Source organism: Rissa tridactyla, chromosome 8, assembly GCF_028500815.1.
Source record: "Rissa tridactyla isolate bRisTri1 chromosome 8, bRisTri1.patW.cur.20221130, whole genome shotgun sequence".
NCBI classification, from domain to species: domain Eukaryota; kingdom Metazoa; phylum Chordata; class Aves; order Charadriiformes; family Laridae; genus Rissa; species Rissa tridactyla.
Window position 1 is genome coordinate 17554901 of NC_071473.1, and position 23148 is coordinate 17578048.

At 59.7% G+C, this 23148-nt stretch overlaps 1 protein-coding gene across 6 annotated transcripts in view; it reads left to right on the forward strand.

The window, feature by feature from the left end:
- The window catches only part of RAB11FIP3 (RAB11 family interacting protein 3), an 85219-nt gene extending 69324 nt beyond the window's left edge, over positions 1-15895 (forward strand). For all 6 annotated transcript variants that reach the window (XM_054211054.1, XM_054211055.1, XM_054211059.1 and 3 more), the window contains 9 exons: positions 733-768; positions 3484-3577; positions 5265-5368; positions 7731-7871; positions 8855-8936; positions 10910-11047; positions 11927-12082; positions 12511-12651; positions 13558-15895. In XM_054211054.1, the coding sequence (XP_054067029.1) occupies positions 733-768; positions 3484-3577; positions 5265-5368; positions 7731-7871; positions 8855-8936; positions 10910-11047; positions 11927-12082; positions 12511-12651; positions 13558-13671 (1006 nt within the window). In that variant the 3' untranslated portion in view covers positions 13672-15895. The remainder of the gene's footprint in view (positions 1-732; positions 769-3483; positions 3578-5264; positions 5369-7730; positions 7872-8854; positions 8937-10909; positions 11048-11926; positions 12083-12510; positions 12652-13557) is intronic.
- Positions 15896-23148: the final 7253 nt, after the last annotated feature.

The following is a 23148-nucleotide window of genomic DNA, read 5'->3' on the forward strand; positions in this document are numbered from 1 at the left end:
GGTAGGGTGATGCGGAGCTTGGCTCTTCATACCCTGGGTCATGCCAAGCCTTAGCTAAACCCTGACCGCTGTGGTATGGTGGCAGCTGGCTCGGGCACACACGGAGTGATTTCCATCATGTATCAGGGCAAAGGAGAGCTCGTACCCCTCCCCAGCGGTTAGCACGCCGCCCGTGCTTAAAATCCAGAAAGGGACACGATCCGCAGCTCCTAAAAATCTCTGAGCTGCGAGTTGGCAGCAGTTCTCGGGTGATCCGGAGCCGAAGAGCGGGAATAACCTTTGGGAGAAGCGTGAACCGGAAGGGTGGAGGTGCCGGTTTGCAGGGAGGAGGTGCTGCCTGTCCCCCGGCTGGTGGGCAGGGGGCTCCGGGGGGGGCGGCAGGTGGGTGCTGGCGGGGGGCGGGAGCCCGGCCGAAGCCCACCGAGCTCCCGGCTATAATTAGCACTTTCCTTTGGGGATCGGCTTTCAGGACAGGGATCAGCCGGTGCGAGGGTACCGTTGCTGGAGGTTTTCGGCGGCATTATCCCATTGGGTTCGTTATCTCTGCGTTGTTAAAGGCGTGAGCGGGTTCCTCGCCTGCCTTTCCCCGGGGTGGGGGGCTGGGTGGTGCATGCAGCGGCGCTCCCCTGCCATAGCCGAGGATGTGCCCCCGAGTGCTTGCAGTTTCCCGTTTCCCTTGCTCTCTGCTGTCAGCTTTCCTAACTCTTTCCTGTTTTTTCTCCGTTTTTGCAGTCCAAATAAAAGACTCTCGAGCAAGAAGGTAGCAAGGTAAGCTCACGCTCGTATTAATGCTTGCCGGGGTTGCCGGGGGGGGGGGGGCCTGTACTATCTGCTGGGCGTGCGGAGGGGAGGTTATCAAAATAAGTTTGTGATTTTGTACTTCTGGACGTCTTGCATAGCGCCGGGGAAAAGCGGGTTTAATCCTGAGATAGTTTGCAATAGCTGTTTTTGTGAAATCAGGGGGTTTTCGCTCGTGCGCGCAGCTGGAGGTTGGCGTCAGTCTGATTTCTTCCAGGGCAAAAGTAGGGGTGCTTTGCCCCCTGCCCCCGCCTCCATCCTGCCTGGCAGGGGGCATGTGGAGCGGGGAAGGAGTCTCTAGAAGGGCCCGTCCCTCCGGATTGCGTGGCGGGGCTCTCTCCTCCCCAGTGTCACCGCCGTGGGTCCCTAGAGGTCTGTACACCAGCTCGGAGGGGTTTCTCCGGCACCCCAAAAAAGCCAGCCGCCTCGGACCACTCTCCGTTTCCCTTTGCTCGGTGTAAACGCTCAACGCTTGACTCTGCGGGAGCAGCGCCCCCCCACCTCCCCGGGCTCGCCCAGGGGCTTTGGGGAGTTTTAGGAAACCCCACCTGGGGTTTAACGCTGTGCCGCTTCGCTCCTGCCGGACCCTCTCACATGATGCCGGTTGCCCTTTCCTCGTGGGCATTTTTATCCCTTCCTGGCAGAGGAAAAGCCGCAGGGTTTACTCTGAATCGCTGGGGCGGAGGGTCCATCCCCTCCCTGTGACACCCCAATGCTCACCTTTCCTTTCCCAGCTTCGCCATCCCTTCTCTTCCCGTCTCATCCTGCTTTTAAGAATATACCGAGGCTGACCTTAGCTGTCCTGCCTGTCCCTGCCCCACGCTGGCGGGGAGACGGGACATTGCCCTCTGCGGTCCTTGGCTTTCTCTTCGCCCGTTTCTGAGCGGGGCAGGGGTGCTGCAGAGGAACGGGCAGCTCGATCTGGGTGATGCTCGTGCTCATACCCCCGTGCCCTGCTCCCCGAGCAGCTTCTGCGTGCCTCTTCCCTCCCCTCCACGCTCTCACACCTTTTCCCTTCTCCATTTTCCCTGCGGTCAGCAATTCCTCGCCCCCGGCATGGTTTCCCCTCCTGGCAAGGAAGCAAGTCCTTGATATTACATTTCCTAGATCCGGTCATCTTACTTTCTACATCTTTGTTAAAAACACTGGCAGGAAAGAAGGTTGAAGGGAGCAGCCTGTCCCCAGGTTTCCTGTTTTAGCTCTCGTTTGTGTCCCGTGCCTGGCAGAGCAAATCTGGGGGGGTTTGGAGTTCAATCTTTTGGGAACGGAGATGCTTTGTTTTATGGAGGATTGAGCCCTTTGTGTTTGCAAGATGCTTTTCTGAGATTGTGGGACTTGAATTGGTTAATTCAGGAGTCGAGTTTAGTTTGTGATAACAAGGAGATTTTGCTCGGATAACAAGGGTTTTGCTGCGGAGTAGAGCCAGATCCTTAAGATCAGCCCAAACCAAGCCCTTTGTCGCAGATACTGTAATTACTGAATAGAATCCCAAAGCGTTTGCTTTTAGCAATTTGGGTTTTATTTTGGTGAGGGCTCTTTCCTGATTTTTGTTATCCAGGTTCTGCTTGTGCCAAGAAATCTCAGCTGCTTAGGCCCTGTTGTGCTTGGCAGGATTTAAATGACAACTGTGCCCGAGACTTTAGAATCTAAATATATACTTGGGATGAGGATGCAAAATAAGGCTGGTACTCAGCTGTGGTCCCTTTGGTAAATGCCAGTTAGGCTTCCTGAATATTTGCACGAGCCTATTGTGTCGCAGGGTGAATTTGTGAGCCCACCTTACAAATTTCTAGGGGAAAAAACCCGAGGTTTTTCTCGTTCACCTCTTGCTCGAAGCAGCACTGGCTTGGAAGGTAGATCAAGCCGCTCGTTGTAGGAGCTGTGGTGGGAGAGCAGAGCGGTTTTCTCCAGGTGGCATCTGCCTGGGGTTCACAGAGCTGGAACACGACCCCCCCTCCCCGTGGCAAGAAGCGGTTTCTCGTGCCGGGAGACGGCGGAGCGGATCTGCAGCGATACCCCGAGCGCAGACCAGCCCCTCCGAGGGGTGGGTGTCCTTTAGGTGGCTGTGGACACCAAGGCCTCGCTAATGATTAGCTCACTCTCGGCTGGCGCGGCCGGTGCGGGGAGGTGGGCTGGGGATGTTTCACAACAGGTTCAGGGTGTTTTTTTTCCTCCCCTCCCTCCCTTTACACCCCTTGCCCCCCACTTTTTATTAACCTTATCAGTGGTTAGAGCAGAGTACTCTGTCCTTTGCTGGATAACACGTGGCCGTGGTACGTTCCTAAAGAAAGTGAAAAGAGGGAGCTCTTATCTCTTCCCATTCCAAAGAGCAAGAACAAACGATCATAGTATGAAGTCCCAGCAGTATGTGTCCACGTCTGCGCTCCCCTTGGCCGGTAAGCAGCCGCCCGCTCAGCCCAGTTATCCGGGCGCACCGAGGCCGTCAGCTTATTGGAGAACTTGGTGGTGAGAAGGACCTGCCCCACACCGGCCTTTGCCATAGATCCTGCAGCCCGAGAAGGAGCAGAGCTATTAAATCCCCTTGGAAAAGGAGGTGGCAGCTGAGGAGGGGAGAGAAGGGACCACGTCCAGCAATAGCGGTCGTCGTCTGAGGTTGCCATGTTGTGTGATGTTCGCTCTAATGTTGGCGTTGCTGTGGGTTGGGGTGGTTTGTCTCCATTATAGGCAGTTGCATCAGACGAGCGCGCTGTCCGTGGGGGTGATGGAGGAGCCTTACCGGGAGACGCTGGAGTGTACAGAAGAGGACATCACGGACAAGGTAAGAGCGGGGCTGTCTGCTATCCTGGAGCACGCCGCGGCTCGCAATGCCCTGCAATCCCCGGGCAGGACTCGGGCTGGAGCTTCTCTTGCTGCCACCGGGTAGATCCGTGCGGGTGGGACACAGGAACCCCTCGGCAAGGGGATGGAGAGCGAGAGCACTCCGTGTTGAACTGCAGAGGTCCTGTGTTGCGTCAGGAGGTGGCACTGGCGCCTTCTCCTGGGGACGGCAGTGTGCTGTCCCGCTTGCAGCCCCCTCCAGCTCTCTGGCAGGGAGGGAGCGGGCAGCTCTTTGCAAGGCTGCGTTTTCACTTCTGCTTCATGCAACCAGACGTCCTCAATTTCTGCTTTTCCGAAATGAGCGAAATCGCCCGATGCGAAACGAGGACTTCCTTTCCTCGGCACGCTCTTGCCGCTGCTGCTCGTGCCGTCAGGATGTCAGGCTGATTCTGTGCCGGTCCTGTTGGGTTTTACGAGGAAAGGGTTGTAGGGCAAGATAGGAGCGGGGCAGGAGCACGAGAAAGCTTTTGTTTGAGCCACCTCCCCATAAAAATAGCTAAGGGAAAGCAGGAAAGGTAAAGATGGGTGAGTTGTGGCTTGCGTAAGTATTCGCTGCAGTCCCAAAACGCCTTGAAAATGGCTTTTTAATTCTGGAATCGCAACTAGCTGCAATGGAGCAGCATGTGAAAGAGAAATGCATATGTGTGTGTGGCTGCACTCGGATATAATTACAATGCATAGAAGACCTTTAAAAGAATTTTTAAAACAATGTGTTTCCAAGTCTGAAAGTTGAATAAAACACTCATGTTCCTGAAGGCATCTGGCTTGGGAAACCGCGTATGCACTTCTGGGAGGAGCCGTGCGTCTCTGCATGTTTCTTTTTTAAGACACTTAGTTGTCGCTTGCCCTTCTCCCCAGAGCGATGGTTTGGGTTTTGCAGACAGGATCCTGGTTGCGTCTCGTTCGTGATTGTTCTTTATGGGTATAAATGGGATTTTGGGGACCACGAACTCTGTCCTGCTGCAGTTTCCCACCCACCGACCCACACTCCTGCTTGGGTGGGATGTGGAAGGGTGCTCCCGGCCCCCCTTTGCTCTTCAAAGCTGTGCACTATTTAGGGAAAATGAATGAAAATGCAAATAGAGCTGAAATACGCCCCGTATAGGTGCAGGGGGCTGTACACATCTCTGATCCTTCCCCACCAGCTCCCGTCGTTTCCTCCTAGGTGGCTTTATTTACGGGTAGCTGTGAACCCAGGGTCTTTCAGTCCTGGTTTCAGGTTCTCCCCAGCCTCAGGGCAGCAGAGCTCTGGGGATCCAGCTGGGATCCCTTTAGACCCCCAGGGAGGATTTTATCATGAAGAGTATGAAGAAAATGAAGTGTTTGGCCTTGTATTGGTACATAGGATGCTTTAAATCAAGGCATGGCTACCTGAGTCCGGTGGCAGCCAGCCATTTTTAAGAAGGTGGCCCAAGAGCGAGCCCCAGCGATGGCTCGTGCAGCTCAGGCCGCTTGGTGCGGTGAAGAGCGGGACGCGGGTGATGCCGGGAGCTGTGTCGGGGTGAATCGGCGAGCGGGGAGCGCCTGCACGACGTGCTGGAGGTGGTGGGAGCTGCTCCGGCACTCGGTGTCACTTTGCCAGCGGGTTTAGGCATGAATGACTGATCCTCCCCTCTCCCGTCGCGCAGGTGGTCTTCCTGGAGAAGCGGGTGACGGAGCTGGAGAAGGACACGGCTGCTAATGGCGAGCAGCACAGCCGCCTCAAGCAGGAAAACCTGCAGCTCGTCCACAGGTGAGGAAACCCGGCTTGTGCCGGGGCCAAAATACAGCTTAACGTCATTGGTGCTGCCTTTCCTCACCCCCTGCCTTGCCCCAGAGCCGGCTGCCGGCACTACCAGAGCATGCGGGGAAAGGAGACAGTGGGAAAGGAGAGACACAGAAAATAGCCGGAAAGCTTCACAGCTCTGCCCTCGACGATCCGATCCCGGCCTGGCCGTGATTTAAATCCAGCCTTCTCTGCACGAGGGCCGTGTGCGGGATCGCAGCGCCCTGCGCACATGCTTTTCTGGGGCTCCGGCAAATTCCCAGGAGCTCAGGAAACTCTTTGCAGCTCAGCCGGGACAAACGGCCCACCTGCTGGCATCTCTCTCCTTTGCAATATTCTGCTCGCTGTGATAGTGCTTTTTAGCTTTTTTTTTTTTTTTTTAAGATCTTGGGTGGTTTTATGCATCACCCACCTTCTGAGTGTCCACCCTGAAAGGTCTCTCTGGAGCTCCAAGAGCTCCAGGGGAACTCAGAGGACCGCAGAGGGGGTGATGCTCCTTGGAAAGCTTCCCGTTCAAGGAGAACATACTCTATATGGACCCTTTCACCCTCATTTCACCCATTAAATCTGGGTGGGAGGTACAGCAAGGGTCCCTACTACCCATCTCTGCCCTCCCCACAGCCAGCCTTGATCCTGCCGCTTTCGGAACCCAGCTGGGGCGCAGCCCTTTGGATCCCGTTTGATGTAATCACCTTCCTTACTAATCTGGCAGGCTTCTCTCTTCCAGCAGCGTATTTACCCTCAGCAGATAAACCCGGCAGGAGTTTATCTATAGGGCTGTAAGACTGTTAAGTAACACTCGTGTCAGGGAACCGAGCGATGCAAACAGAGGTTCCTCTAAGCCCCGATAAACTTTGCAGCGAGGGAAAGGTTTTCACTTCAGCAGCTTGGCCCAGAAGTGTCAGTCGGCTTTTAATCAAGTAAAGCCCCGAGCGTACTCGTTGCCGGTTGAGGAATGGGTTCGTCTGGCCAAAAAGCCTTCCCCACCCGCCGGTGCCAAGCGATGGCATGAACTCCAGCGCACCGGCCTCCTGAGGAACCTCAGCTGTCCCCCCGCTGCCGGGCTTGGGGGACTGACTGAGCGCAGGGGCTTGGGCTACCTCTGCCTACTCCAGAAGGCCAACAGGGAGCGAGCTTCAGGAGCAGCCCCGGAGGCGGTGGAGGCAGGTTCAGACCCTTGTGGGCATTAAAGGGCCTGGGCAGGGATGTCCCCCCCCCAGCATCCCCGTGTCCCTCACTGAGGGATGCTGGACACAGCCTCCGGCTCCCCGGGCAGCTTCTTGCACAGCCTGGGGGGGACCAGGCAGGCAGCGCTGGTGGTCTTGTCTTCTGAGTGTTGTGAGCTCTGCGGGGTGTCAGTGGCCGCTCACGCTCAGTCTGGCGACGCTGGCTCAGTCGGTTATTTAACGATCGGAGTTCTTCTTCAGCCTGGATGGCAAATACAGGCGGGTTTGGGGCAGCACGGGCGTACTGCCGTGGGCTTGAGCTTCATCGGTTGTGTGGCTTTTGTTTGTTTGCATCTGTAATGCCAAGGTTGGGAAGTTTTAAGAAACATTTCCACTCGTTTCCCCCTGCTCGCAGCTTAATTTAAATACATGGGTGGCTTTTTTTTTGCATAAGCAAAATACTTCTCTAGCTGCTCTGTCTTTTTTTTTTTTGTTTGTTTTGTTTTGTTTTGTTTTGGAGAAAACTGGCAATTACAAACCCAGGAGCGAGATGCTGGAGCTGTCGTTGCCCACCGGCAGTCTCAGGAGCAAGTGGAAATGGCTGTTATGCCAGCACACAGAGAAAGTTGACCTGCAGATCCCATAGTTTTTGTTGGGAAAACGGGAGAGTGAATAGGAGGAGGACTGGGATGAGGTGTTCCCATGAAGTAGCTTGTTCTGGGTGAGGCTGTGACTGTGACCCACAGGTTGTGGGTTGTAAAATTACTACTGTGCTTGCTCACCTCACCCCCTCGATGGCCTCCCTCTTAAAAAGGGTTTTGGTGCAGCCTGGAGACTTAAAAAAAAAAAAAACTAGATAGAGATAATACCAGCACGTACCACCTTATTGCTGGCCAGCAGCGGTGTCCTTGGGGATTCCACGGACCGTGTTGCGTTCCCACTGCATCTGCTGGGACGAAGTGAAGCCCTCGGACACCTGCTGCTTGAGACGGTGATGTGCTTCCCCTGACAGCTCGCTCTGTTGCACGGTCTCCTTCTCCCTGTTATTCCACGGGGTGGGAGGAAAGGCTGGGAAGGGAGTTTGATCCCTCCCTGCGGATGGCAGCATGCCGGGGATGAGCCGTTGGGAGCGATTAATCCTCTCTTTCTCTCTCTCTCCGCAGAGCGAACGCTCTCGAGGAACAGCTGAAGGAGCAGGAGCTGAGAGCTGACCAAACGCTCCTGGAGGAGATCAAGAAGCAGAGGGAGCTGCTGAGCAAAATGGAGAGGGAGAAGAGCATCGAGATTGAGAACCTGCAGGCCAGGTGGGGCTGGGGCAGGGCTGGGTGGTGGCAGGGCTGCCGGACCCATGCGTACACGCTGGAATATATGAACGGGCTGACGCTTTGCAACCGCAGCCTTTGGGGAGACCAAGTGTGGTAGGCAGTGAGTTTAATTTGTTTAAAGGTATATAAAGTCATTATAAACCCGGAGTTCTGGCTACTTCTCCTACCTTCATCCCCCAAGTCAAGCCTCTCCGTGAACCTGCTCTCAGACTATTGGAATTTCCCAGGTGCAGTTTAAATTTAGCTCACGTTCTCCATCCGTGGGCCTGCCCCACAGCGTGAGAATGAAGAGGTGGTTTGTTCCCGTGAATGACCCGTGGAAGTACATTTTTTCCACCTTCATGGAAAAAGGCAAATGTCTGGGAAGGAAGAGCCGTCGGCCAGGCAGTGTCCCGGACAGGGCGTTTCCAAAGGAATAAGTGGGGTGGGAGAGGTATCATTTATTTCACGGCTGTATTTTTGATGGGGTATTTCTTGCTGCTTCTCCAGGATGTGTTTTCCTATTGTTCAACCCTTGCAGTAAATGAAAGATGAAGGCACTGGGGCTTTTTACCGGGCTTGTAGCAGGACAGTTACCGTGACAAAGGGATGTTACTTCGCCTGGAGAAGGCAAAGCCAAAACCCTCTCTGAAACCTCTGACTCTGCCCAGGCGATGTGGCTGCTTTCTGGTGCCTAACGCTGAGGCTTGTCCAGGGACTGATGAAGCCCTTGGCCTAAAGGATAGCGTTGGACTGGTTGAGGAGGGGTGGCACTGGACGGCAGACCCACCAGAAGTCATGTGGATGCCCCTTTTTTTCCCCGGGCAGTAGAAAGAGTGAAAGTCTCAGGGTTTGCTTTGAAAAAATAAATCACTGCTGGCTTGCCTTCAGCGGGTCCTGCTTTGATAGTGATTTTTTTTAACCAAATCTCCTACAGTTGGGGTGTTTGGGGGAGTTTCTTACCCATCTCTCTGCTGTTGCAGGCTGCAGCAGCTGGATGACGAGAACAGCGAGCTGAGATCCTGCGTCCCTTGTTTAAAAGCCAACATTGAGAGACTGGAGGAGGTGAGGACCGCGTGTGCTCGGGGTACCCAAGCCGGAGTTTCTGGGTTCTCACCCGGCTGCAGCTGAAATCCGCGTTTACACGAAGGCTTTACGTGAGATCTGTTTAATGTAACGAGCAAACCGGCTTCTTCTGCCTTCCAGCGCCTGCAGACCTCCCCCCGGACCAGAGCTATCCCATAGCGCTATCCGTGCAGGTTCCCAGTGTTTGGCTTGGAAACTGGGATTAACGAACCCCGCTAATAAATCTCTCTGTGCCAGAGCAGCCTGCGGGAAGCAGAGCCGCAGGCTGCAGCGGTGGCAGCCCTGTCCTGCCTGCTTAGGAGGGGACTCGTGCCCTCTTGTGGAAGCTTGTCCCCATCCCTGTGACTGTTGTCCGCAGCTGGACAGTCCTCTGTGAGGGAGGAAGAGGAGCGGGTGTGCTTCATCCCTGCGTCCTGCCCGGGTAGATAAGTACGCTGCGATTTTCATGTTGAGTCTTCAAAGCGCCGTGTTATCTCCCAGATCCTCTCCCCCCTCACCCTGCTCAGGATTTGAGGCCATTCAGGGCCAGGGTGAGAGGCTTCCCAAGGCGCCGCAGCCCCCGTGGGCTGGACAAGAGCCTCATTTTTTGGAAAGAATGTGGGTTACAAATGTAACATCTGGTAGAAAGGCTGCGTTTTGTTTCTGTTCACGCTCGTGGCAGACGTAAGATGAAAATTTAAGTGAAATCAAACCTCTCTACCCAGCTGAAGGCCCTCAAGTGTTTCATCCACTGGCAGGTTTTGAGCCTGCGGGAGAGCGCGGCAGCTCCATCTGTACCCGACGTGGCCACCGTGAAGTGGTCCTCATCTGCCAAGACCTTGTAAACTCAGTGCATTTGAGGCTGGGGGCAGGAGAACCACTGTGGACCTGAGGATGAACTTCCTGCCTGGGTTTGTTTCAGCCCCATGAAGTCGGTTTGGATCCTTAATCCCTCTGCAGAGCAGTGCTGCTTTGCTCCACGGTTAACGGGATTAACGAGGAGAGGCGCGACCGCTGTCCCTCCCTGCCGAGGAGAGAAGCCCTGCTCATCACCCGCTGTCTCGTACCTTGTCAGAAATCAAGATTTCACTGTCTGCGTTGCATTTTTTTACTGGTGCTGTGCTCCACGGGCCAGGGCACCCCCACACCCAGCAGCTGAAGCTGCTCCTCGCCTCTTGGTGGCACGGACCATCCAGCACCAGATTTGCTTGGTGGCAATTTTTTTCTTTCTGGAAACCAAAAACCTTCCTCGCGGGGCGAACCGGGCTGGAAGCTGTGAGCTGGGGGAGGAGTTGAACTGGTCGTAGACAGAAGGGTGCTGCTGTATGGGGAAGTGTACTGCCCAGGGCTGTTGTCATCATCCAGGGACAAGCTTTACCTGCCATCTCAAATGTTCAGCCAAGGCTTTGAGTATAAGAAGGAGGCAGAGCGGGAGAGCTGGGCTGTATGTTGTACGTCCTGGCTTGAACTGGCCTTGTGTCAACCCTTGATTAAATTCTCTTCTCTCTGAAATGCATGAGCACCCCCAGAGTGGCTTAAGATCTTAGATTCCTGGCTTTTCTGAAATTCAGACCGAAGGAACCGTATGGTTTAATGTCTTCTCCTTGGCCGGTAGCCTTCTGTGCTGGCCCCAGTCCTGCCCAAGCCGTGTCCCATGCCAGCGCCGCACCGCCCGCGAACCTGCATGACTGCGGATATTTGCCTGCGTGCATTTTAGTCTCGAGTCATCTTTTATTTACCTCTCTCTCTCAGCGCTGCTATTTTGGTGGGCAGCTCTTGTGCTGCTGCCAAAGCGCTCGGGCTCTGAAGCCCTCCGACGGGCAAACGAGATCCCAGCAGGCAGAGCATCCGCCTGCGTCAGCGAGAAGAGCCTTCCCCGCGGCGCTCAGCGTGCACCGTGTCCTTCAGCCGGTGGGGAGAGCCCCGGCGGCGCCGAATGAAGAACTGACTCTCGCCTTCTGTGTCTTTAACAGGAGAAGCAGAAGCTGCTGGATGAGATCGAAGACCTCACCGTGCAGCTCACGGAGGAGCAGGAGAAAAAGAGGAAGATGGGGGACAAGCTGAGTCAGGAGAGGCACCAGTTTCAGAAGGAGAAGGAGTCGACGCAGGAGGTGAGTAGAGTCCTCGCTGCCTCCCTGTCCTGCTGCTCCCCCAAATTAGGGCTAGGTGGGGAAGCCGGCCTCGGCAGCCTCTCCAAAAATGGATATAAGTGGAGCATTTAGTCCTGCCTGGGCAGAGAAGGAAGGTATGGCAATATAGCTATGGAATAGCTATGGGTTTTGCCTGCATTAAAATTCAGCCGAGTGTGTCTGCGTCTGCAAACCCGGTGGGACTGTGCCGCCCTGGCCCGTTCCCGCGGGGCCTTTTTCTGCATCGCAGGAGGGGTGGCAGAAGCACGGTGACAATGACACGTGGAGCCAGGAGGCGGGAGGAGAGGGCTGCGAGGCTGCTTGGGTGAGAGCTGCCAGCTCCTGTGTGCTTGGGGCCAGAAACGCAGCCCGCCCCCCTGCCCCCCGGCCCCTTCCAGGTGTCTGTGTGGTTGGTTAGTTCCAGCTGGAGGCTCAAGCAGGGCTTGCTGTTGTGGGAGGAAAGGAGCGTTGGGCCTCAAAAGTGGAAATTCTTATCGTTTTGGCAATTCTGAGAGCACTCGGGTGAGACGGGGATTCACGGCGCTGTGGCAGGAGGGAGCTGCCCGAGCAGGTGCCCACATCTCTGGGGGTGGGGGGGTCTGTCTGCTGCTGCAGACCCGGAGCTGATGCCTTTGGTGCTCCATCAAAGTCCTTCCAGGGCTGCTCTCATGTATTTAAGTAGCTCCCCTTCTCCTGTTCGTTAGAGGCGGGGGGGAGGAAGGGGAAGCCGTGTGCGCCCCAGAAAGGCTTCGTTAATCCTGCAGTCCGTGGGGTTGCTGCCGGCTGGGTGACAGCCTATCTGTCCTACCAGCCAGGACCAGGGGATGTGGCACTCAGTTGTCCCCTTCCCTTGTGCTGCAGCTCATCGAGGACCTCAGGAAGCAGCTGGAGCACTTGCAACTCTTCAAACTGGAAGCTGAGCAGCGAAGGGGCAGGAGCAGCAGCATGGGGCTCCAGGAATACAACAGCAGGACGCGGGAGACCGAGCTGGAGCAGGAGATCAAGCAGCTCAAGCAGGTGTGCGGGGCTGGGCGGGGAGGGAAGCGTCTCGGCTGCTCGGTCTGCAAAAAGGGATGCTGAACCCCTGACACGGAGGGGTGGTCAGCGGCGGGGCTGGGGGCTCCCTCCCGAAGAGCTGACCCTGGATCCTGCAGCTCGCTGCTTTCCTGCTCTCCTGTCCTGGGCCAGGAGAGGTTGGCGCTTTCCTCCGGAGGATGGCATGTGCATTCCAGAGCTCCCCTGCGGTGTCCCCTGGGTCTCCCCAGCATATCCCATGTTTCAGAGGTTCTCCAGGCTCTGCCAAGGCTGAGCCAGGAGACCGTGCCCTGTTCCCAGTGCCGTATGAGCAAGCTGCTGGTCGGGACGAAAGCCCCTGCCTTCCCCCTCGGATCTGCTCTGAGGGCACCACGTGCTTCAGCAGCATCTGGTTTGTCTGTTGTGAACAGGATAACAGGAACCTGAAGGAGCAGAACGATGAACTCAACGGACAGATCATTAACTTGAGCATCCAGGGAGCCAAGAACCTCTTCTCAGCCTCCTTCTCTGAATCTCTGGCAGCAGAGATCAGCTCGGTCTCCAGAGACGAGGTATGGCCTTACCTCAAACCGCATCTTCCCGGGATGGCTGGTGCGTTTCCTCTCCTCTCAGCCAACCCAGGGCCTGGGAGGAGCTGATGTGGCCCTGTCTGTGGTCCAGCTCCCCCACAAAATTCACTTGAAAGCGGTCGCGAGCAATAAGAAATACCCACGCAACTATTTGAAGAGCTTGTAGGACTTATCCTGCCTGCCAGCCCTCCTTCCTGGGAACGGGGGAAGCTGCCGCCTCCCAGTTTGCTGATACTGGTGGCTCCGCTTTGCCCGTCCTGTGACTGCCTTCCTCTTCCTGGGACAGGCCAGCGAGCACGGGGCGGGGGGGGGGGGGTGTGTCTGTCTGTTGTTGTCTTAAAACAGATTTTAAGACAACTTAAAAGAGAGTTTTCTTAAGACAGCTTAAGATTTTAAAGGTCTTGGCTTCTCCGGCACATGCTCCCCCTGCTCCCCGTGGCTGAGTGTGAGCCCACCGAAGGGTCAGAGTTACACCTTTCAGACCCTGAGAAGCGTAACGGGAAAACACCCATGTTTTGGGGGCCAAAGGGAGATGCAAAGCTCCCTGCTTTCTCCGAGGTCCCATCTGGCTGAGAAATTGAGGAAGGAGAGGAGTGCGCAGGGCCAGCAGCTGAGGGCATCTCCTCTTCTTCAAGCCAGAGCCTGCTCAAGCAGGGAGGAAGGCTGGGGGATGCCCCAGAGATACCAGTATGTATTCCTCGAGCAATTGGCCGTCTGGTCCCCGGCAGCAATGCCGTGCAACGCTTGTAGACGGCCAGGAACGGCCCACGCCTGAATGAAGAAGGGGGGAAACCTCCGTGGGTGCAGAGAGCCACGAAAAACCCCCTCTTTGCTCCCCAGGCGGCAGCCGGCGGTGAGCGCTCACTCCCTTTCTCCTTCCCTTTGCAGCTCATGGAAGCGATTCAGAAGCAAGAGGAGATCAACTTCCGTCTGCAGGACTACATCGACAGGATCATCGTGGCCATCATGGAGACGAATCCCTCCATCCTGGAAGTGAAATAAGGGCGGCCGAGAGCCGCCGGCTGCGCGCTTGTCGATGGCTGTGGATTTGGTGCTCTGAGAGGATGAAGAGGGACTCGAAACGTCTTTGCTCTTGATGAAGGCACTAGGAAGCATCCCGTCGGATCGGTGGGTGAATTAGCCAGCGGACCAGGGAAAAAAGAAAACCAGCAGCAAGGCTTTTGTTGTCTGACTCCGTTATTTTGAAGCCCTTCTGGTTTTGAGGGGTGAAAGGGAACCTGGAGAAGAAACGTAGGCAACGGACAGCTGGAGGAAGGACCTGCGTCGGCCCCGCTATGCGTGAAGCTGCGAACTGTCCTGCCAGCAGCGTCAGACCCTCCGGTGCGTGGGGAGCCATGAGGAGAGGGTTTCTCGGAACTGCGGGATAACAGGAAGGAGAAGGAAGCGACGGAGCTGACGTTTTTTCCCTTGCTGCCCGGTCCAGCCCAAGTATCTGCTTTGCCAAAGTGTCCCTGACACACTCACTCAACTGGGGCAGATCTGGGAGAGAGGGAAACGTGTCCCAGACTCGTAGAGGCGGTTGGTGTTTTTGTTTTTGGTTTTTTTTTGTTGTTGTTGTCGTTTGTTTTTTTTAATTAACTTAATGCAAATGTCCTCATTCAAGCTGGCGCGGTTAATCCTTGCCCTGCCACTTCTGCTTGGGAAGGGGTTGTGTGCGGAGTGTTCGCCAGCTCCTCTCTCGCTCGCCGGTGGCAGAAAGAGGCGGGGGAGCGGCTGGTTTTGGGGACAGGGCGTTAAGCGCACTTTGTCACCTGCCTCCTTATTTATTTTTTTTTTTTTTTTTTTTGCTCTGTGGCTCACTACCGTCGGCACGCCTGGGCTCCGCTGCCCTTCTTCTCATTCCCGGCTCATCTGCGGGCGTCCATCGAGCCGGGCTGGCTCTGGGAGGAGGAGATGTCCCCTTGGCCCCAGCTGCGGCCACACGGGTGCTGTCTGTCTGTCCAGCCTGCAGGGACCGGGGAAAGGCTGCGACTCTTCAACTTGCACTGGAGGCTGGTCCTGGCCGCCTCTCCCTGTCGCCTGGCCCAGCGCGGGGACACGCAGTGGCCCAGGGTGGTCAGGGTGAGGTCTGGAACCTCCCTGGGAGCCCCAGCAGAGAGGGGCCGAGCTCTCCACCTTGCCTCCCAAGGCCCTCAACGCTTGGGGACAGTGGCCTGTGCCATTCCCTGCCGGAGCAGGGCTCTGCTGGTGATAGCTCCTGGAGGGAGAGCCCTCTCCGCTTGCCTTTCCCCGCTCTTTCCCTGCGCTGCGGCCGGGGACGGAACCGCTGCTCTCATTTCCCAGCCCCCTTGGCATCAGCCAAGGGCTCGAATCTCCGTGCCGTAGGGCAGAGGAGACCGGAGGCGACAACAGCAGCTCCCTGGGAAACAAACAAAAGCCATGTTTACATCAGACAGCTTTTGGCTTGCTGGCACCAGCGGCCGTGGCAGAGCGTGACCCCGGGGAGCAGCCACTTTACCTGACCTGCTCCTCTCCAGCTCCCGGGAGGAGACGGACAGCGGCCCCCCAGGGATGCGGCTTCACATTTAATACGTCAGACACCCCCCACCCCCCCTGCAAAAAGAAAAAGCGGTTTCTTTTTCCTGCTTTGTCAGGTTTTAGAAATGGCGGGGTGGCCTGGAAAAAGAGAAGCCGCAGCGCTCCCTTGGCCGCTGGATTCCCGCTGCTCCTCCCCGGAACGCTGCCACGCGGGCGGCACGTCTCATTCCCCACCTTGCCCTCCGTCCCCCGCGGGGTGACGCTGGCCGGGAGAGGTGGCAGCTGCCGCAGCCTTAGTCCCTGCCGGGGCGGTCCTCAGTGGCTCGTGGGTCCCCTGCGCTGCCGGCCCCGGGGAAATCGGCCGAGCCCCCCCCCCGCCACCCCTACCGCCATCACCCTCCTTCTTCCACCACATCGCCTCTGGGTGCTCAGCCCCCCCGGTGGCCTTGTCCGAGGCGCAGCGGGGTGGGGACGAACCCCAAAAAACCCTTTTGGGCGAGGGACGGGGACACCTCGCACCACACCCCCCGCCCCCCTACACCCAGCCATCCGCTCCCCCCCCCCGCCCCGAGCCCGCGGGAAGAAGCCACGTAATGTACATTTCCAGAGAAGTTTTGGGTGTAAATCAGTGTATACTTGGAGAGGGAAAATTTTTCTATCTTGTAGAGTAGGTATTTTTATAGAATGAAGGTCGATCATTTTTTTAATACTTTAAAGAAGAGAGAAATGTTATCTGTGTATACACAAAAGCATATATATATATATATATGTATAAATATATAAATATCGGAGATCTGCCTTTCTCGACTTGGGATCACGGGATCCCCAGTGCAAACAATCGTCTTTTTTCCTGTCGCTCACAAAGAGGTACTGTAACTGTAAATAAGCACTGGGAAAAAGTTTTAAGCAAACAAAAGCACTGACTTGCACATTCACCATGCTTTAAAGTCCCTATGGAAAAAAAAACAAAAACAAAAAACTGTACTTCCCGAAAAATGTTCCTCTTTCCCCACCGGTATGTGAAGGAAGTTTTCCCCCCGCGCCCCGCCCCCCCCCCCCCAAAAAAAAAAAAAAAAGAGGCAAAAACAGTATTGTCTTAAATGATGTATCAATTCTTGTCAGATTAAAAGCTGTTACTATTCCTGCCCGCAGACCTTCTTTCCGCAGGGACGGCTGGGAGCATCCCCAGCATCTGAGGGGGCTGGATGGGGCTGGAAATACCCCTACCCCCATTTTTTTTTTTTTTTTTTTTTTGCTGGGGGGGGGGAGTTGAGGATGGGGGAGGCTGGACCCAACTGGTTCCAGAGGGGTCAAAGGGAGCCAAAACCTCCCCTTTGGCTGAGCTGTGCTGGTGGGAACTTGGGGGGGGGGATTCACCCTTTGGGGTCCAGGTGGGGTGAGGGACCTTTGGAGGTGGCCTTGTCCCCCCCTTCCTGGGGTGTCCCCCTGCTCTGGAGGGTTTGGAGGCAGCTGATACAGGGCCAGGCTGCAGCTTGGCACCGGCAGGGACTCGCCTGGGGCTGCTCCGGGTGAGGACGGGGAGGTTTTCCCTTTTCCGTATCTTGCTGAAACCCTCCCAGCGCTCGGCTAAACTCTAAAAATCCCTTAAACACCCTAAAACGCCCCGTTGAGCCGCTCCACACCCCCCTCGGCTTCTCTCTGCCTCCTCCCAGCGCCCCTGTAAGCCCCCCAAAAAAGGGCTCGAACCTGCAAAAAAACCAAAACAAACAAACAAAAAAACCCTCTCAGCTCCCGCGGTGCCTCCGGACGACTCCGATGAACTCCTGCTCCGAACTCCTCCCGAGCTGCCGCAAAGGGGCTCTGAGCTCCTCCGGCGTGCTGGGAAATGCCTCTGAAATGCTCAGAGCTCTCTAAAAACGCCCTGAATTATTTCCCAACCGAGCGCCGAGCCGCTCTAAAAAGGCCTCCGCGGGGCTCCCGACTGCTCGCCGTCCCTCCGGCGGGCACCAAGGTTTCTCCGAACGCCTCTAAAAAGCCCTTTTAAAAATTCCTTGGAAAAGCTCTACCTCCAACAGTGTGAAGCTGCTCTAGAAATGGGGTAAATAAAGTGCTCCGGGGTGGGGGTGGGCGGTTCTGGGTCCTTTTCGAGGGGCTGTAAAACTGCTTCGGAGCCTCTGGAAGGGCCTTGGGGCAGCGCCGAAGCACTTGAGTTGCTCAAATAAGTAGCTCTTAAAGTCCTCAAATTCTAAAAACTCCTCGAAATAGCTCAAAATGGATCGTTTAAAAAAAAAAACCAAACAAAAAAAAGGTCTTGTGGCAGCTCTGAAGCACTCTCAGCCTTGAGTGTTCCAACACCCTCCCAAAACATCCCCCCCCCCCCCACTCCCGAAACTCCTCCGGATCTTTCCAACCTACTGCTCAATGGCATTAAAACTTTACGATAACGTCTCTAAATTTCTCCCAATGGCTTGAAACGCCCCTAAACCCCCCTCCCATCGAGAGCGGGGAGGTGTTAAGCAACCCCCCTCCACACACACACCCCCAACCGTAACCGGCTCCGCGCTGCTCCTGCTCTAAAACTCATCCAAAAAATACTCGGAGCCCCCCGAGCTCTTCCGCGCCTCCTCTGGAAAGGGCTCCCAGCAGCTTGAAACCTCTCCAAGCCTGTTCCAAACTGCTCCAGAAAAAGCCCCTAAAGATCTCCGCATCCTTCAGGAAAAGCTCCGGAGCTGCTCCGAACCGCCCTTCCACAGCATCGGCTCAGCAGCTGCAGGGCGGCTCGGGGTTGTTATTTATTTAAAAAGAAAAACCCAACAATTAAATGCATTTAAATATTTCCAACAAGGTTAGAGATTTATGGAGCTTTCGTGGCTCCAAAAATCCTCGGGGAAGCCGAGCTGTTTCCGAAAGGCTGCTCTAAGCGCCGGGGGAAGAGCTCTCCAGCTTCTCCGTCCGTTCCAGTGGGATGCTCTGGATGCGGACGGGGGAATTCAGCAGGCACCGAGCGGACCCTGGGTGCGGTGTCGGGGGTTCCAGCCCCTGCTGTCCTGGTGTTCCTGGTGGCCTCCGCTGTCCTCTTGGCCTCGGTGGCAGGAACGCGGTGCCCACGCTGGGCGCGGGGTGCTCGGCCCGGCTCCCCGTCCCCCTCCAGCCCCTCCACTGGGCTTGGCACCACGCCGGCACCAGCCGTGAAACGACAAAGCCACCGGGGAAAGCGGAGCTGCCCTGGATCCGTCCCTCACCCAGCGTGACCCCGAGGGCAGCAATGGTCTCCTGCCCCCAAAAAGCCGTGGGGCGGCCGGTGGGAGCCCATCCAGCCCCTTCCCCGGCGAGCCAGCGGGCACCTTCAAAACCTAAGGGCAACCGTGGCCACATCCCGCATCCCCCCGGCAAGGATGCCATGGGAGGGCCGGATCCGGCTGCGCCCCCAGCCCGGGCCCAGCGCAGGAATGTGCTCCAGCCGGCGGGTGTTCACTGAGGGCCAGAGGGTGGTGAGGGGCAGAGCGGGCGCTGCGGGACCCCTGCCCGGAGAAGGGATTTCCATCCAGCACCTTCCCCTTCCACATCTGCTGCCCGTCCCGGGATGGGGCTGGGAGGGGGGTTAACCCTCAGCAGCCAGGGGATGGATGATGCCCCCCACCCTGAGCATCCCCCCCCGTCAGGCTAAGGGGGGCGGCCCCTCACTCTCCCCGGGGTGCTGCCTGCGGCACCCCATGGGACTCGCTGCGGGAAGGAGCACCCGGGGATGCTCACGGGGAGCGTGGTCCCCTCCAGCGGGTTCCCCGGGAAGCTCCGGGGGGCCCAGCATGGGACATGACCCCCCCAGCAGGGACAGCCGCACCAGGGGACGGTGACACCGGGGCAAACACCCCACACGCACCCAGCCAGGAGGAGGCAGCCATAGGCAGCCCTGCCTGCACCAGCCCCCTTCGTTCCTCTTGCTCCAAGCTGGAAACCCCTGGGGGAGCAAGGCCTGTGGTGCACAGCCTGCCTGGGAGCCCCCCCCCAGCCTTCCTGGGACCCCCCAGCCTGACCGGGACCCCACAGCTTTCCTGGGACCCCACAGCCCGACTGGGATCCCACGGCCTTCCTACAACCCCCAGCCTGATTGGGACCCCCAGCCTTACCGCGACTTCCCCTCAGCCTTCCTGAGACCCCCCCAGTCTGATTAGGACACCCCCCCCAAGCCTGCCTGGCACCCACCCAGCCTTCCTGGGAGCCCCCAGCCTGACCGGGACACCCAGCCTCACCAGGGAATCCCCCAACCTGGCCAGGACACAGCCCCCCCCCAGCCTTCCTGGGACCCCCCCAGCCTGGCCAAGACCCCTCGAACCTCCCTGGGACCCCCCGAACCTGCCTGGGACCCCCCCAGCCTGGCTTTTCCCCTCCTCCACCCCAGCTGTCTGGGACCCCCTAGCTTGTCTGGGACCCCCAACCTGACCAGGACCCCCAACCTGACTAGGGTGTCCTGCCCAGCCTTCCTGGGACCCCCCAGCCTGGCCAGGACCCCCCAGCCTGGCCCCTAGCCTGGCCCAGACCCCCCAGCTTGCCTGGGTCTCCCTAGCCTGACCGGGACCGCCCCCCCCCCCCCCCGAGCCTTCCTGGGACTCCCTAGCTTGACTGCGACCCCCAGCCTGACCAGGGTGCCCCCCCAGCCTTCCTGGGACTCCCTAGCCTGACTGGGACCTCCCCGGCTTGGCCCCCAGCCTGGCCAAGACCCCCCAGGCACGGAGTGGGGGGGGCAGAGGCAGCACCCACAGCGAGCAGCGCTCGGGGGGGCGGCGGGGGGTGGGGGGGCGATGGGGTGAAGCAGGCGAGCCCCCCCGCTTGCCCTGCGCAGGGGCCGGGGGAGCCGGTGTGGGGGGCTCAGCTCCGGCCACCGCTGCCAGCCCGATGAGGCGGCGGGGGGGGGGGGCGCACAGACACATACACCCCCCCCCAACCCATCCTCCCCCCGCCCCCGGGGGTGTCCCCGGCCGGCGCAGAGCCCAGGGGCTACAGCATCCCGGGGCCGGCGGAGCTGCGGGGGCCGGGCCCGGGGAGCTGCGGGGCGGGGGGGGGTCCGGCCGGGGCGGGGGCGCGGGCAGCACCTCCCCCCCTCCCCTCCCTCCCTCCCCCCCCCCCCTTCCCCCTCGCCACCCCCCCACCCCCCCCGCACCGCTCCCCTCCTCCTTCCCCTCCCCGCTGAGGGCGGCCGGCGCCGGCCCGTCCCGTCCCGGGGCTCGGCGGGCTCAGCCGCGGCTCCGCTCCGCTCCGCTCCGCTCCCCCCCGACCCCGCCAACCCCGGTGCTGCCGCCCCCTCCCCATGCGGGTGCCCCCCCCCGGCCCCGCTCCGCCATGGCCCGGCTCTCCGTTAAGGAGCACCTGGACGGGATCCTCTCCGACTTCGAAGGTGCGGACGGCGCTGCAGGACCCCCCCCACCCCCCCACAGCGGGGAGGGGGGGGGCGGCGAGACCCCCACTCGGGGCTCGGTATCGCGGGACGGGGTGGGGATGCCCCCCGGGGGTGGGTATCGGGGGGGGGGGGGGATGCTGCTGGGGTTGGGCGTCTTGGAGGGATGAGATGCCCCCCCCCCACCCCGCCAGGGGCTGAGCATCGTTGGGGGCTGCGCTCCCCCCGACCCCCCGGGGGGGCTGGTTATCGTGGGGGGGTGTGTGTCTGTGTCTGTGTCTGTGTGCGTCCCTGGGGGGCTGCGCATCGGGCAGAGATGGGATGCCCCCGCCCACGACGAACTGGGTATCGGGGGGGCTGCGTGTGTGTCTCGTCCCCGCCCCCCCCCCCTACTCCAGGGGGCTGGGTAGCGTTGGCGGGGAGGGAGGGGGATGCCCCCCGGGGGCTCCGCGTCGTGGGGGGGCTGCGCGTCGTGGGAGTGATGGCATGCCCCTCCCCCCCCCCCCGGACTGGGCATCCTGAGGGGCTGCGTCGTCCGTCGCCCCCCCCCGCCCCGGGGGCTGGGTAGCGTGTAGGGGGTGTCCCCCGGGGGCTGCGCGTCGCGGGGGGGGGGGGAGGGGGCTGCTTTCACCCCCCATGAGGGGGTGTCCCCGCGGGGCGCCCTCCTTGGCACCCTGGGGGGGGGTGTGGGGGTGTGGCGGGGTGCGCCCGTGGCGGGGGGGGGGGCGCCCGCGGGGTGGGCGGGGGGGGGGATGGCTACAAAGCTCTTCAAGGGGGTGTGGGGGCTGCGTGTGTGCGCTCCCCCCCCGGGTTTGCGGCCGGGGGCCGGGGCCGGGGCCGGGGGGGGGCGGGCGGGAGGCGAAACCCGACCCCGGAGTTGCTGCTGCCCTCGCCGGGGAGGAATGTGTGCACCTACCCCGGGCACCTTAACCCCGCCGCTGCCGGGACCCCCCACCCCCCCACCCCCCCGTCACTGCCATGCCCCCCCGTCACTGCCATCCCCCACACACCTCATCCACCACCCCCCCGAAACCCCCTGCCAGCCCCCCTAAACCCTCTGCCACCCCCTGCATCCCAGCCGTCCCCCCGACACCTCACCCACCACCCCCAAAATCCCTTGCCACCCCCCACACCTCACGCCTCTCTGAACCCCCCTGCCACCCACTCCATCCCTGCCACCCCCCTACCCCCGTGAAACCCCCTGCCACCCCCCTCCATCCCTGCCAGGCCCCCCCCAACCCCCTGCTATGCCCCCTAAACCCCCTGCCACCCCCCCCCACCTCACCCTGCATCTCCCCCCCCCCCGCCACCCATCACTCTGGACAGGGTCTGGGGCAGCCAAAGCCACGGGTGAGGACGTGTAACCAGGGGCGGGTTTGGGGTGAAAAGAGGCATTTTATCATGCTCCCCGGTGGTGCCGAAGCAGTGAGATGGGTGTGGGGAGGGGGGTCACTGTCCCCATGACCCCCGGCAACCTGGCCGGCGGAGCAGGGCCGGACCGGCCGGAGAAATACCTGCCCGGAGGAGAGCTGTTATTAGCAGCGTCCGTGCCCTGGCCCCTGACCCCTGCCCAGCCCCGGGCACAGCGGCAACCTGGGGAGGGGACAGGGACAGGACCCCCCCCATTGCCGTGCTGCCCCCGCCACCGCGGCCAAGCCAGGGCAGCAGCCATGGGGCCGAGGAAGAGGAGGGCGAGGGCGGCCTGGTGCCGTGCTGGGGCAGGCTGGCGCACGTGCCGGCGTGGCAGGGATGAAGGGGCGCAGCGTGGGCCGCCCCCCACCTCCCCCAGCCTCCCCGCCGGAGGCAGCCACCCGCCGCTTGGCAACGGGGGTGAAGAAGGCTGCCTGGCGGGGGCCCGGGCCCCCCGTGCTCTCCGGGGGGCCGGGGAACCGGCTGCCGGCACCAAACGGTGCCGTTTCGGCAGAGCTGGCAGCAGTGCGGCTCCCGAGGGGGCCCAGCTGGGCCGCAGTGCCCAGGGGGAGAGGGCCCCCCCCACCGCTGCCAAGCACCCAACGGCTGCTCCGTCAAGAAGCTTTGCAGTAGAGCCAGGCGCTGTGATGCCCACGGGGCGGTGGGGCGGGGGTGGGGGGTGTGTGTGCCCATGTGGGGGGCACATTGGCACCACCAGCAGCCCCGGGGCCACGGTGTGGGCTCGTGGTTGCCATCGCTGCTGCGAAGCTGCATGGGAGGCATGGCTGCAGCCTCCCGTGTGGACTGGAACTTTCCTGCTGCGTGTAGCCATCGCTCTGGCCTGCCTCGCCATCAGTAGGCTTCAGGGTTAACGACCTGTAAGGGGGCAGGAATCCTTCCCAGCGTGGCTGTTTGGATGGGTGGAGGGGGAGAGGGTTGGGTGGGGGGATTCGGTTACTCAGGGCTGGATCCCTTACAGGGGGAATAAAGCGGGCAGTGTGCTCTGCGGGGAGCTGGCGGCACCAGCCGGCAACAGATAAACCACGGGGGACAATGACAAAAACCGCGGGGGACAATGCGTCAGGGCTGGTTTCCCATCTGCGACGGGCTCATAAACGGCCCTTTGGCATCCGGCTGCGCAGGGGGCACCCCTGGGTGCTGGCACGGCTGGGGGTCTGCGCACAGGGGTGGCCATGGGGTGGGCTGGGGAGGGGACA